At 57.2% G+C, this 14,697-nt stretch overlaps 1 protein-coding gene across 2 annotated transcripts in view; it reads right to left on the minus strand.

The window, feature by feature from the left end:
* SHC2 (SHC adaptor protein 2) overlaps positions 1-14,697 on the minus strand; it is a 48,958-nt gene that overhangs the window by 20,171 nt on the left and 14,090 nt on the right. For both annotated transcript variants that reach the window (XM_054673894.2, XM_024351907.2), the window contains exons 2-8: positions 8,417-8,487; positions 6,484-6,544; positions 6,233-6,352; positions 3,562-3,615; positions 3,310-3,361; positions 3,095-3,221; positions 1,631-1,787 (exon numbers count right to left, since the gene is read on the minus strand). In XM_054673894.2, the coding sequence (XP_054529869.1) occupies positions 1,631-1,787; positions 3,095-3,221; positions 3,310-3,361; positions 3,562-3,615; positions 6,233-6,352; positions 6,484-6,544; positions 8,417-8,487 (642 nt within the window). The remainder of the gene's footprint in view (positions 1-1,630; positions 1,788-3,094; positions 3,222-3,309; positions 3,362-3,561; positions 3,616-6,232; positions 6,353-6,483; positions 6,545-8,416; positions 8,488-14,697) is intronic.

Raw genomic sequence — 14,697 nt, forward strand, 5'->3', positions numbered from 1 at the left:
GAGATCGTTTGAGTCTGTGAGATTGTGAGTGAGATCGTTAGTGAATGATATTGTGAGATTATGAGGGAGTGAGATAGTGAGTGAGTCTGTGAGATCGTGAGTGAGATTGTGAGTCTGTGAGATCATGAGTGAGATCGTGAGTGAGATCATGAGTGAGATCGTGAGATCATGAGTGAGATCGTGAGTGATGGAGATCGTGAGTCTGTGAGTGAATGAGATTGTGAGTGAGTCTGTGAGTGAGATTGTGAGATCATGAGTCTGTGAGTGTGAGCATGAGATCGTGAGTCTGAGTGAGATGGTGAGTGAGATCGTGAGTGAGATCATGAGTGAGTGACATCGTGAGTCAGATCGTGAGATAGTGAGATCGTGAGTGATGTGAGATCGTGAGATGAGATCATGAATGAGGTGAGTGAGATCATGAGGTGAGTGAGATCGTGAGATTTTGAGTCTGTGAGTGAGATCGTGAGTGAGATCGTGAGTCTGTGAGATCATGAGTGAGATCGTGAGATCATGAGTGAGATCGTGATTGAGATGGTGAGTCTGTGAGTGAATGAGATCGTGATTGAGATGGTGAGTCTGAGTGAATGAGATTGTGAGATTGTGCGTCTGTGAGATCGTGAGTGAGATCATGAGTGCGTGAGATTGTGGGATTGTGAGTATGTGAGGGAGTGAGACCGTGAGATCGTGAGTGAGATCGTGAGTCTGTGAGATCATGAGTGAGATAGTGAGTGAGATCATAAGTCTGTGAGATAGTGAGATCGTGAGTGAGATTGTGAGATCGTGAGATCATGAGTCTGAGATCGTAAGTGAGATGAGATCATGAGTGAGGTGAGGGAGTGAGATCATGAGGTGAGTGAGATCGTGAGATTTTGAGTCTGTGAGTGAGATCGTGAGTCTGTGAGATCATGAGTGAGATCGTGAGTGAGATCATGACTGAGATCGTGATTGAGATGGTGAGTCTGTGAGTGAATGAGATCGTGATTGAGATGGTGAGTCTGAGTGAATGAGATTGTGAGATTGTGTGTCTGTGAGATCGTGAGTGAGATCGTGAGTCTGTGAGACCATGAGTGAGATAGTGAGTGAGATCATAAGTCTGTGAGATAGTGAGTGAGATTGTGAGATCGTGAGATCATGAGTCTGAGATCGTGAGTGAGATTGTCAGATCATGAGTCAGTGAGATCGTGAGATTGTGAGTGAGATCATGAGTGAAATCGTGACTGAGATCGTGAGATCCTGAGTCTGTGAGTGAGTGAATGAGATCGTGAGTCAGTGAGATCGTGAGTGAGATCGTGAGTGAGATCATGAGTGAGTGAGTCTGTGAGTGAATGAGATCGTGAGTCTGAGTGAGTGAGATTGTGAGTGGGATCATAAGTGAGTCTGTGAGTGAGTGAGTGAGTCTGAGTGAGTGAGATCGTGAGTGAGTCTGAGTGAGTGAGATCGTGAGTGAGTCTGAGTGAGTGAGATTGGGAGTGGGATCATAAGTGAGTCTGTGAGTGAGTGAGTGAGTCTGAGTGAGAGACCTTCCTCTAGGATCGAGGAGAACAGGAGCAGAAAGAAGAGCTGGAGGTAGGTCCAGGGAACCAGCAGCTGGGGCATCCCTGTCCCCATCCCCCCGAGGGCAGAGGCTGACCTGGTCGAGGGCCGTGAGGGCGCAGGGCTGTGTCAGGGCCAGCCTGGAGTCCACTAGCCCGCCCAGCGGCGGCTCCTTCCCCGGGATGCTGTTGTAGTAATTGTGCTCCAAAGAGTCCTCCTCGTCCCCCCAGGCCGACTCCTCCGGCCCCGCCAGCCTGGGGGACAGACAACAACGGCCATGGCACAGGCAGGGCCCAAGGGGGCTAAAGCCTTATGGCTTGAGCTTCTGGGGGAGCAGGAAATATCTGAGTTCGAATCCCAGCCCCCCACCTGTCACTGAGGGTTCCTACCAGGAAACGCTTCTAGAGCCAGTGACCAGGCCCACTACTTCCTCATCTATAAAATGGAATGTTGCACACATTTCCGAGCTGTGGCACAAAAGGCAGGTCGTTGGCAAACCCAGTCTCCACTCCTTTCTGCCCACCTCCGGCCCCGCCCGGCAGCAGAGGACATGAGCCAAGTTTATACCCAGAACCAGGACATCACCGGTCAGGGTGGCAACTCTCTGGGATCAAAGCGCCCCCGCCCTCTGGCCCCGATGGCACTGGCAGGAATTGATCCTGCAGGTGCTCCTCAGCAAGCACGGCCCCGAGAGCCAGAGGGGTGCACCCCACCTGGCCCACAGTCGCTGCTGGGATAAATTATGAAGCAGCCTACGGAAGGCAGAGGCAGCTCTGGAGGCAGGCGAGGAGCCCGTCTCAGCTTCGGAGCGTGCTGAGCAACGTGCATCAAGCACGCTGTCCCCGTGCACAAAGGGGTGAGTGTGAGCAGGCGTGCGATGCCGCCTCCCTCGTGACCAGCAGGCTGGGAGCTCATGCACCTGCACCTGCCCTCCCACCATTGGAGGAAGCTGACTTTCTAATGACGAATAGAGACTTAAATAGCTCCTTCTCCAAGGCCAGCTGGCAAACCCCAGCCCAGGGCCAAATCCAGCTCACCGCCTAGATCTGTGTGGCCCACGAGCTAAGAATGGGCTTTCAACCTTTAAATTACCAAAGTTAAGTGTTTGAGAAAACATCTAGAGAATCATATTTTGCAACACGTGACATTCACACTTCAATGTCTATAAAAAACGTGTTACCAGCACACAGACACGCTCCCCCCTTTACACATCTTCTGCGGTGAGACGGAGGCCGTTTTCTGCCCTTTGCGGGAGCCGGCCGCGCGTCTGGAGGAGGGATATTGGTTGTAGCAGCAGGGCTGACAGCCTCAGGCACACCGGGGAGTCAGCTTGCTTAGTCCTCCCCAATCCTGGGGGGCAGGCGGGGAGGCGTTTACTCGGGTGTTAACAGCCAACACCCGAGGAAACAGGATCCTCTGGCTGAGCCATATTCTCACGGGACAGGGAGGGAGGGACAAGGGGCAGGACGGAGGCTGAGGCCTGCAGGAGGTGGAGCAGGCTCTGCACCTGGGCAGGTCACTGGGGGTGTCCCCAGGGCACGGGGGAGGCAGCTCTGGTTACCTTTCTGGGGGCAGCGTCACCTTGGGTGGGCTGTGCAGGTACTGCTTGAAGCGCAGCTCGAAAGCTTGGCCCACGGTGCTGATGATGCTCTGTGCCAGGCCCTCACAGCACTCCAGGATGTGGCAGGCTGCGGGCACGTTGGTCATGCAGCCTCCGAGCCACACGGCCGTGCCCCCCAGCCACGGGACCCCCACCGGCCTCCCCGGGGGCCTCACCTCTCTGGTTGATCGGGTCCTTGGCGACGTAGGCCACGTAATCCGTCATGTCCTGGGGGCGGGGAGGGGCCAGCTGGACCTGCCTGGGCCCCCCACCGGGATTCCCAGCCGCCCACCCCAGCAATACAGAGAGATGGGGCAGTGGATGTGGGCACAGGGTACGTTAGGCGGGCTCTGGGGAAGGATGAGAGGGTCTCGCGGCCGGAGGGGGGGGCGGCAGGGCTGCAGGTCCACCCCCATCCCTGGCCTCACCGTGTCTCCGCCTGACGCAAAGGAGATGGACGGCATGTGGTGGTTGGCGATGACCTGTGGCGGCAGGAGGCACACGCGGTCATGGGGGCCCCGCTTCGAGGGCAGGGGGCCCGGCAGATGGACCAGGACCACAGCGAAGAGTGGGGCAGGGGCAGGGATGTGGGGATGGAGACGTCTCCTGGACAGGCACCCACTGCAGCCGGGTCCTGGGTCAGCCTGGACGACCGAGGCTGGGATGTGGAGTCCCCAGCAAGGATGGGACTAGGGCCCTAAGGGATGTGTGGGGTCCGCAGGAGGTCACACGGGAATGTGTGTGAGAGGACAAACCTCCCCCACTGTAACACTTCACACATGTACCTGCCCAGACGCTCACACACACACACACCCCAAGCCCCACACACATGCACGCACACACACACACACACCCGAAGCAGCCACAGGAGGGACGGCCCCACACTCCTGACTCCCTTGTCCACGTGCAAGGGCACCTGTGACTGCATTTGCATGCTCATCTGCATGCTCATTTGCATGCTTATCTGCATGCTCATTTGTATGCTTGTTTGCCTACTGATCTGCATGCTTGTTTGCGAGCTCATCTGCATGGTCGTTTGCATGCTCATCTACGTGCTCGTTTGCGTGGTCATCTGCGTGCTTGTTTGCGTGCTCATCTGCATGCTCATCTGCGTGCTTGTTTGCGTGCTCGTCTGCGTGCTCATCTACGTGCTCGTTTGCGTGCTCATCTGCATGCTCATCTGCGTGCTGATCTACGTGCTCGTCTGCGTGCTCGTTTGTGTGCTCGTTTGCGTGCTCGTCTACGTGCTCGTTTGCGTGCTCATCTGCGTGCTCGTCTGCATGCTCATCTACGTGCTCGTTTGCGTGGTCATCTGCATGCTCGTTTGCGTGCTCATCTACGTGCTCGTTTGCGTGCTCATCTGCGTGCTCATCTGCATGCTCATCTGCATGCTCATCTGCGTGCTCGTCTGCGTGCTCATCTACGTGCTCGTTTGCGTGCTCATCTGCGTGCTCCTCTGCATGCTCATCTGCGTGCTCGTTTGCGTGCTCATCTACGTGCTCGTCTGCGTGCTCATCTGCGTGCTCGTCTGCGTGCTCATCTACGTGCTCGTTTGCGTGCTCATCTGCGTGCTCATCTGCAGGCTCATCTACGTGCTCCTTTGCGTGGTCATCTGCGTGCTCGTTTGCGTGCTCGTTTGCATGCTCATCTGCTTGCTTGTTTGCATGCTCGTCTGCGTGCTTGTTTGCGAGCTCATCTGCTTGTTTGCATGTTCATCTGTGTGCTTGTTTGTGTGCTCGTCTGCATGCTTGTTTGCATGCTCATTTCCATGCTCATTTGCATGGTCCTGCTTCATTTGCTTCCCGTCACTCAAATCCCTCTAGGCCCCAGTAAGTCCCCGATACCAGCCACGTCCTGAGTCCTCCCTACAGAACATCCACTTCTCAGCCCCCATAGGGACCCTCGAGGCTCTCCCCTTGCCAACCCCGGCCCAGCCAGGAGGGTCTGCTTGGAGCCTCAGTATCCTGTCCATATAGTGGTCAGGGGTCCATGCCGCGCAGGGTGGGGGCAGAGATGGAAATTGCGTGGAAATGGCCCTCAGTCACCCCCCGCCAGCTCCATCCTTCTCTAGCCTCCTCCCTGGAGCCCCAGCTGCCCCTCACCGCCACCTGCCACCACCACACCAGCTCAGAGACACTGTCTCACCCCAAACTCCTCACGATGATCCATGCTAACTTCTCCGACAAGGCGATGCCTCCTCTTTCAGCCACACCTCCCCTGAGATTCCCCTCCTCACCACCTCCCAGAGCCCTCCAGGAAGTCTCTTCTAGCACCCAGAGCCCAGCACATGCTCAGGACACCCCTCACCTGGCCTCACAATGCTTCCTAAAATCTATTATTTCCTTCATTTCTGCAATTATAGTTTTTTTGTTTTTTGGTTTTTTGAGACAGAGTCTCACTCTGTTGCCCAGGCTGGAGTACAGTGGTGCAATCTTGGCTCACTGCAACCTCCACTCCCAGGTTCAAGCGATTCTCCTGCCTCAGCCTCCCAAGTAGCTGGGATTACAGGCGCCCACCACCATGCCCGGCTAATCTTTGTATTTTTTGTAGAGTCAGCCATGTTGGCCAGGCTGGTCTCGAACTCCTGACCTCAAGTGATCTGCCCACCCCTCAGCCTCCCAAAGTGCTGGGGTTACAGGCATGAGCCACCGAACCTGGCCTCACAGTGCTGGGGTTACAGGCGTGAGCCACCAAGCCCGAGCCTGGTCTGCAATTATACTTTTGTTGTTTGTTTCCACCTGAGGACTGATAGCCAGGGTTTATCCCCGCCCCTCCCCAGGCACTGTGGATGTTGAGACGGACCACTTTCTGGGGTGGGGCGTCCTGGCCCCTGCAGGGTGCTGAGCAGCGTCCCTGCCCCCACCCACTCCATGCCAGGAGCACCCCTGTATCGGGACGGCTCGCCCAGGTGGGAGCCCCTGAGCTGAGCCCCGTGAGAGCAGTGGCTGCACCCCCAGCTCCTGCTCAGCGGGGCCTCGGCTCGTCTTTCCGGATAAACGCCACCTGCTGCCCGCCCCCAGCACCCCGCCTGGCTTTGCCTCCTAGGACTCCTGGCCCCTCTGGGGGTCTGGGGACGCCAGGCGAAGAGGGCAGACCCACCTGGCGCGTGGCAGGCACAGAGAGGCTGAGGCCATCAGTGGAGATGTGGATGGAGATGCTCATGCCGGCAAAGCGAAGGTTGCTCTTGCCCAGGACGGACGCCAGGGCCTTGTTGGGGGCCTGAGTTGGGGGCGGAGCACAGCGAGGGCAGCTGTCGGTGGGGGCCGTCGAGGGGTCCCAGGATGGCCGCAGCGTCCCCACAGCCCCCGACTGTCCCACCAGCCCCACGAGAAACCACAAGCCTCACTCACCTTTTTCTTCCAGGATCCCCGGACGCCAGGCACGGCCTCATGGAGCCGGTTGATGGCTTCCCTGGGGTTGGGAGGAGGGGGCTTAGAGAGTGTGGTGGGGGCGGCCATGGAGGGAGCTGGGGAGGAAGGGGTCAGAGAGGGTGGGGGTCTGGGGAGGGGGCAGGAGCTCAGAGAAGGGCGAGAGAGAGGGGAGAGGAAGGCAGAGAGGGAGGGGTGGGAGAGGATCAGGGGGCCTAAAGTGGGCAGGGAGGGGGCCGGGGAACCTGGGGGAGGAGTGCCCCGCAGGAAAGGTGCAGCTTGGGCACCAGCCCACTCCACGTGCGTCCTTGCATCCGACAGAGGCCCGGCCCCCAGCTCTGGCCCCTCTACCACCCTCTTTCCCAGGGACCAGTGTGTCCCTGGCCTCGGCCCACAAGGAAGGCTCGGCGTCAGATGTGGGGGTTGGACCAGCGAGCAGGAGGCCCCGAGCCTGACGCCGGGTCCCCTGTCGAGATCCTGTCTGCAGCGCTGGAGGAGAGACCTCGGCTCTGGAGGGCCCCTGAGTGGTGGCAGGAGCTGACCCCAAACAAGAGCACCTCAGACCACTGGTCCCCAGGAGAGGTTAGAAGTCTACAGGGTCCTGAAGGGGCCTCGGAAATGTCGGCGTCACGTGGAGAAACCAGATCCCCCACCCAGGGCGTGTGGGAATTTTCACAGCACGGCCGCTGTGGAAAACAGCCTGGGGGCTCCTCAAAAGGTTAAAAATTGGCCAGATGCAGCGGCTCCTGCCTGTCATCCCAGCACTGTGGGCCTGACACAAACAAATGCCATGCAGGCGCGGCGGCCCCCACCTGTCATCCCAACACTTGGGGAGGCTGAGGCGGGTAGATCACCTGAGGTCAGGGGTTCGAGACCGGTCTGACCAACATGGAGAAACCCCGTCTCTATAAAAACATAAAAACTAGCTGGGTGTGGTGGTGGGCGCCTGTAGTCCCAGCTACTGGGGAGGCTGAGGCAAGAGAAATGCTTGAACCCAGGAGACAGAGGTTGCAGTGAGCCAACACGGTGTCACTGCACTCCAGCCTGGGCGACAGAGTGAGACTCCATCTCAAAAAAAAAAAGAAAAGAAAAGAAAAGGAGCAAGGCTCTGACCCAGGCCATAGCACGGACACACCTCGGGAACACCATGCTCAGTGAGAGACGCCCATCACACGAGGCCACGCAGCATGTGATCCCATTGCTATGAAATGTCCAGGACAGGCCGATCCACAGAGACGGGGAGGGGATGCGTGGGTGCCGGGGCTGGGGAGGGGACGGGGAGTGGCTGTGATGGGGACGGGGTGTTTTGGTGGGGTAATGAGAATGTTCGGAACTAGACAGTGGTGGTCATGTGACTCTGTGAAGAGCCTAAAGTCTCAAATTGTACATTATATCTCACATACGCACGTGTAAACTGTCTCACATGGTTTTTTTAAGTCTATACGAATGGAATCAACCAGTTTTCACAGAAAAAAAGGGTGTCGCTCTCTTCCCTGCTTAAGCCCTGGCCATATCCACCAGCCCCTGTGATTCCTTTCCAGACACCCCATAGCATCCCAAGGTCACCGTGTGGAAAACAGAGCAGGGACACGGAGACGCCACTGGGCCCCGGTCCCAGAGGGAACCCGCCAGGCCCTGCACCCCACGCCGTGCGGGGACTTGCCCAGCACCCTGTGAGCAACCGGCGTGTTCTTTCCATCTTAGAGGATCGAGGTCTGCAGGGCACGGTGACCGACACCTGGCGTGGGGACAGGGCGGAGACGTGGCGTGAAGTGGGAGGGAGCAGGGGGCACCGAGGCTGCGTCCTGGGACCCCAGCGCGGCTGTCGGAGAGCCTATCGCTGCCGCCCTCCGGTGCTGCCGCCCTCCAGCGCGTCACTCGGCCCTACGCGGCCAGGGCAGGGTTGGAGGCTCACCTGGTCACCTGCGTGCGCGTGTTAAAGTCCAGGGAGCGCATGGAGCGGAGAACCTCGATGCAGCCCATGTACTGAGGGGAGAGAACAGGGGTCAGATGCCATCGGAACCCCCGCAGTGGAGCCACGTCCCTTTTCCCAGCAGCCCTTCGCCGCCTCCACCACCCCTGGGGTCGAGCCCTTTCCTCTGTCCCTGGTGGCTCTGGGGCCTTCGTGCCTCCCCCATCTCAAGGCCCAGCCTCGACGCTGTCCCGCGAGCCGCCCCCTCTGACTCCAGGCATGTTTTTCTCTGTTGCTGTTTCTCGGGAGCCTGGTGGTTCCCCCCAGACGCTCTATGGTGCTTGTTCATTTAACCGTCTTGCCCTCGTGGGTCTCTTTCTGTTCCGCCAGCACCGAAGCCGAGGAGCGTGGGGATGGTGCGATCCTGAGCACTTCCCTATCTCCAGCGCCCAGTTCAGGGTCTGGCAAACAGTGGGGCAGACGTCCAGGGCAGCCACAGATGCACACACTGCTGGCCTCGCCCTCCACAGGAAGTTTGCGGGCTTCTGGCCCAGACAGCTGTTTCCATGAAAAGGGAATTCACCATCTCAATGACTGATGATACTGAGGGACGAGAGGGGCAGAGGTGTCCCACCGAGTCCCTGACCTGCTTCAGTGCCATAAAGGGTGGGGGAACAGGGCCAGGAGGCGAAGGCCACGGCGTCCTTCCAACGTTGGCCCTTGCTGGAGGGAGGGTAAGGGGCACAGCCCACGTCATCTCTATGAAATGTCCTACAGAGGCAGCAAGAGGATGTGTGGGTGCCAGGGGCCAGGGAATGAAGGCTGACACGAACAGGTTTCCTACTGGGGTCATGAGAAGTTCTGGAATTAGACAGAAGGGGCGGTGGCACGATATTATGAATGTACGAAATGCTACTGAACTGTGAAAAATGCAACATGCAAAATGATGAATAACGTTATGTGAAGTCCACCTCAGTTTCTTTAAATGATCAACACGCAAACACTTTGACCCTGCAGCTCCATTTTTAGGACTTTACCCCACAGATACATCAGCCTGAGGGCTTCTGAGGTGTGTACAGGTCACTGTGTGGGCCAGCCCAGGCTCTGCCCCTCTCCACGGCTCCATGTACCTGGAGCAGGGAGAGCAAGGAGCAGAGACAGATGTGAGAATGCAGGCAGGAAGCAGAGGCCACAGGACCTGGGCTGTGATGACGGGCAGGGGCTCATCCGGGGCCAGCTGGGGAGCCAGGGAGCACTTAAGCAGGGCATGGACTAAGCAGCCTCACCTCATGTTGAATGGATGCATGATGGGTGGATGGACTGACAGAAAGATGGCAGGTGGATGGATGAATGAAAGAATGGATGGAAGATGAATAGATGGGTGGGTGAGTGGGTGAACGGATGGATGATGGGTGAGTGGATGATGGATAGATGGGTAGATGGATGGACAGGCAGATGGACAATGAATGGATGGGTGGGTGGATGGATGGATAGGTGGGTGGGTAGATGAGTGGATGGGTGGGTGGATGGATGGACGGATGGATGGGTGGGTGGATGGATGGATGGATGAATGGGTGGGTGGATGGGTGGATGGATGGATGGACAGATGGATGGATGGACGGGTGGGTGGATGGATGGGTGGGTGGGTGGATGGATGGATGGGTGGGTGGATGAGTGGTTGGGTGGATGGATGGATGGGTGGATGGATGGATGGACGGATGGCTGGATGGATGGGTGGGTGGATGGACGGGTGGGTGGATGAGTGGATGGGTGGATGGGTGGATGGATGGATGGATGGATGGGTGGGTGGATGGGTGGATGGATGGGTGGGTGGATGGGTGGATGGGTGGACAGATGGATGGGTGGGTGGATAGATGAGTGGATGGGTGGATGGATGGGTGGATGGATGAATGGATGGATGGACGGGTGGGTGGATGGGTGGATGGATGGATGTGTGGGTGGGTGGGTGGATGGATGGATGGATGGGTGGGTGGATGAGTGAATGGGTGGGTGGATGGATGGAGGGTGGATGGATGGACAGATGGGTGGTTGGATGGGTGGACAGATGGGTAGATGGGTGGGTGGATGGATGGGTGGGTAGATGAGTGCATGGGTGGATGGGTGGGTAGATGAGTGGATGGGTGAATGGATGGACAGATGGATAGTTGGATGGGTGGACAGATGGATGGATGGGTGGGTGGATGAATAGGTGCATGGATGGGTGGGTGGATGAGTGGATGGGTGGATGGATGGACGGATGGATGGGTGGATGGATGTGTAGGTGGATGGGTGGATGGACGGATGGATGGATGGGTGGGTGGATGAATGGATGGATGGACGGGTGAGTGGATGGGTGGATGGATGGACAGATGGATGGTTGGATGGGTGGACAGATGGGTGGATTGGTGGGTGGATGAATGGATGGATGGATGGGTGGGTGGATGAGTAGATGGATGAATGGATGAACAGATGAATGGACTCTAGGCATGTAGTAGACAGGTCAGACCCTAAAGGAATTAGCCATGGTCCCTGTCCCTAGCACTGGATTCTCCCACTGAGGAGGCAGCTTTGGTGGGATGCTGGCTGCTCAATGGCTGTCTTCTCTCAGGCAGAGCATGTGCCTCTGGGATGATGTCTGTGCCAGTGTCTGGCGCTGCAGGGCCATAGGGTGAGGGATTCTCATTCCCTTACCTGCCCCCTTGTTAACACGTAGCCCACTCCGGTTGTGCGGCTGAAACCCTGAACTGTGTGGTCCATGGGTCCCGTTGTGGGGACACCAGCCTAGTGCACGGGGCAGGTGGGGGGCAAACCCTCTGTGGCCCACGGCAGCTCACGAGAGGAAATGCAATATCCTATTCGGTTGAGAACAGGGACTGCAAACTCAGATGCCTACAGCCTGCAGGATCAGCCAGGTAAACACACGAGGTAGGGTGCAATGCAGTAGCGATACCGACATCTCGCTAACTCAGGGTGCTTGTCACGTGTAAGTCTCTGCTGCGGACACACTGTGCACAGGGTCCTTTAATCCACTGCATGCAGATCCGGTAACGACACCGACACCTCGCTAACTCAGGGCGCTTGTCACGTGTAAGTCTCTGCTGCGGACACACTGTGCACAGGGTCTTTCAATCCACTGCACGCAGATCCGGTAGCGATACCGACACCTCGCTAACTCAGGGCGCTTGTCACATGTCAGTCTCTGCTGCGGACACGCTGTGCACAGCGTCCTTTAATCCACTGCACGCAGATCCGGTAATGACACCGACACCTCGCTAACTCAGGGCGCTTGTCACGTGTGAGGCTCTGCTGCGGACACACTGTGCACAGGGTCCTTTAATCCACTGCATGCAGATCCGGTAACGACACCGACACCTCGCTAACTCAGGGCGCTTGTCACGTGTAAGTCTCTGCTGCGGACACACTGTGCACAGGGTCCTTTAATCCACTGCATGCAGATCCGGTAACGACACCGACACCTCGCTAACTCAGGGCGCTTGTCACGTGTAAGTCTCTGCTGCGGACACACTGTGCACAGGGTCCTTTAATCCACTGCATGCAGATCCGGTAACGACACCGACACCTCGCTAACTCAGGGCGCTTGTCACGTGTAAGTCTCTGCTGCGGACACACTGTGCACAGGGTCCTTTAATCCACTGCATGCAGATCCGGTAACGACATCGACACCTCGCTAACTCAGGGCGCTTGTCACGTGTAAGTCTCTGCTGCGGACACACTGCACAGATCCGGTAATGACACCGACACCTCGCTAACTCAGGGCGCCTGTCACATGTGAGGCTCTGCTGTGGACACGCTGTGCATGTGGTCTGTTAATCCACTCCACGCAAATCCACATGCCATGGGCAGCAATGGCCCCTCGGGAAACAGGCCCGGGTGGGAGGGTGACTGACCTCCTGGGCCACACGGCCCACAGAGCTGGGTCCTGAACCCACACCCCTGGGCTCCAGGATCTGCACTGCTCCCCCTGCACGACGGGAAGAGGTGGGGACCTCAGCTCACTGTGTGTCCCACGCTCCAGGGCACCCAGTGCTGCTGGCCATGTGCTTTTTTAAAAAAGAGACCAGAAATTCAGGGCTTTTCTGTGAAATTCTCCCAGTTTGTAAATATCGATCTAGGGCTGAATATCTGTGCCCCCCTCAAAATCCCTCTGTGGAAACCTATGCCCCACTGTGAGGGTATTTAAAGGTGGGCCTTTGGGAGGTGAGGACGCTATGAGGGCTCCACCCTCAGGACTGGGATCAGCGCCCTTATAAAAGAGACCCCAGACAGAGCCCGGCCCTCCACCACGTGAGGACACAGGAGAACACGGCCCTCTGTCAAGAGGCCCTCGCCAGACACCGAATCTTCCGGCGCCTCGATCGTGGCCCTCCCAGCCTCCAGAACCGTGAGAAATAAATTTCTAGGCCTGGCACAGAAGCTCATGCCTGTAATCGCAGCACTTCAGGAGACCTAGGTGGGAGGCTCTCTCGAAGCCAGGAGTTCAAGACCAGCCTGGGCAATATAATGAGGCCTCATCTCTACAAAAGAAAAATTTTTAATTAGCTGGGCATGGTGAGTGCGGGCCTGTGGTCCCAGCTACTCAGGAGGCTGAGGTGGGAGGATGGCTTGAGCCCAGGAGGTTGAGGCTGCAGTGATCTGTGATGGTGCCATGGCACTCCAGCCTGGGCGACAGAGCACAACCATGGCTTAAAAAACACATTTTTGCCGGGCGCAGTGGCTCACGCCTGTAATCCCAGCACTTTGGGAGGCTGAGGTGAGTGGATCACTTGAGGTCAGGAGTTTGAGACTAGCCTGGCCAACATGGAGAAACCCCAACTCTACTGAAAATACAAAAATAAAAATAAAAATAAAAAAATTAGCTGGGCGTGGTGGTTGCATGCCTGTAATCCCAGCTACTTGGGAGGCCGAGGCAGGAGAATCATTTGAACCCAGGAGGCGGAGGCTGCAGAGAGCCAAGATCACGCCACTGCACTCCAGCCTGGGTGACAGAGGGAGAGTCTGTCTCAAAATAAAAAAAAAAAAGACAAGCACAGAGGGAGATTTGAGAGACAGAGACACAGAAGGGAGGGGCTGTGTGCAGCCGAGGACGCCAAGGCTGGCCCCCAGGCACCAGACACGGGAGAGGCCTGGGACAGAGCCTCCCTCAGAGCCTCCAGCAGAAACCAGCCCTGCCCACACCTTGGCTCGGACGTTGGGCCCCAGAACTGTGCAGAACAAGTCTATGTTTGTGTGTGTGCGTGTGTTTTGTTTTGTTTTTGGGGTTTTTGTTTGTTTGAGACAGAGTCTTGCTCTGTCGCCAGGCTGGAGTGCGGTGGTGCGATCTCGACTCACTGCAACTTCCGCCTCCCGGGTTCACACCATTCTCCTGTCTCAGCCTCCTGAGTAGCTGGGATTGCAGGCGCCCACTACCACGCCCAGCTAATTTTTGTATTTTTAGTAGAGACGGGGTTTCATCATATTGGCCTCGCTGGTCTCGATCTCTTGACCTTGTGATCTGCCTCGGTCTCCCAAAGTGCTGGGACAACAGGCGTGAGTCACCGCGCCCGGCTGTCTGTGTTGTTTTAAGCCCCACAGTTTGTGGTGGTTTGTGGTGGCAGCCCCGGGGCCCTCCCACAGAAGATGGGGAGGAGCCCTGGCGGCTTCACATTCAACCTTCCCCTTTGCAAATTCAGAAACTGAGGCCCAGAGAGAAGGCATGACCCAGAACCCACCCCAGGACGTTAAGGGAAGGAGCCACTGTACAAGTCAGTAAACTGAAGCCCAGAGAGGGGATGGCACCTGGCCGGCCTCACGCACGCAGCAGGCCAGGGCAGATACAAGCCGAGGTCCCCGTGTCTGCACTCCCAGCCTGGGAGACCGTCCGAGTCTCCGCCACCGCCCACGCCAGCCAGCGGGACCCACCTCATAGGCTTTGCCATGGTCTGTATCGATGTCATTTACTTGGTATTTTCCTTCTAAATAAACTCCACTTACAAACATAATTGCGTTTACTTTTTAAAGGAAATTGCAGGAAACAACTAAAATATCTATCAACGGATGAACTGATAAATGCAGTGGGGTCGATCCGCACGCTGGAACGTGACCCAGACGTGAGAAGGAGCAAGTCTCCGATATGGGCCATGGCACGGACGCACCGTGAGGGACGCCGGACAGGAAAGGCCACACAGCGTGTGATCCCATTTCTATGAAATGGCCAAGACAGGCCGATCCACAGAGGCAGCGAGGGGACGCGTGGGCGCCGCGGATGGGGAGGGGGCGGAGGGGAG

Source organism: Pan troglodytes, chromosome 20, assembly GCF_028858775.2.
Source record: "Pan troglodytes isolate AG18354 chromosome 20, NHGRI_mPanTro3-v2.0_pri, whole genome shotgun sequence".
NCBI classification, from domain to species: domain Eukaryota; kingdom Metazoa; phylum Chordata; class Mammalia; order Primates; family Hominidae; genus Pan; species Pan troglodytes.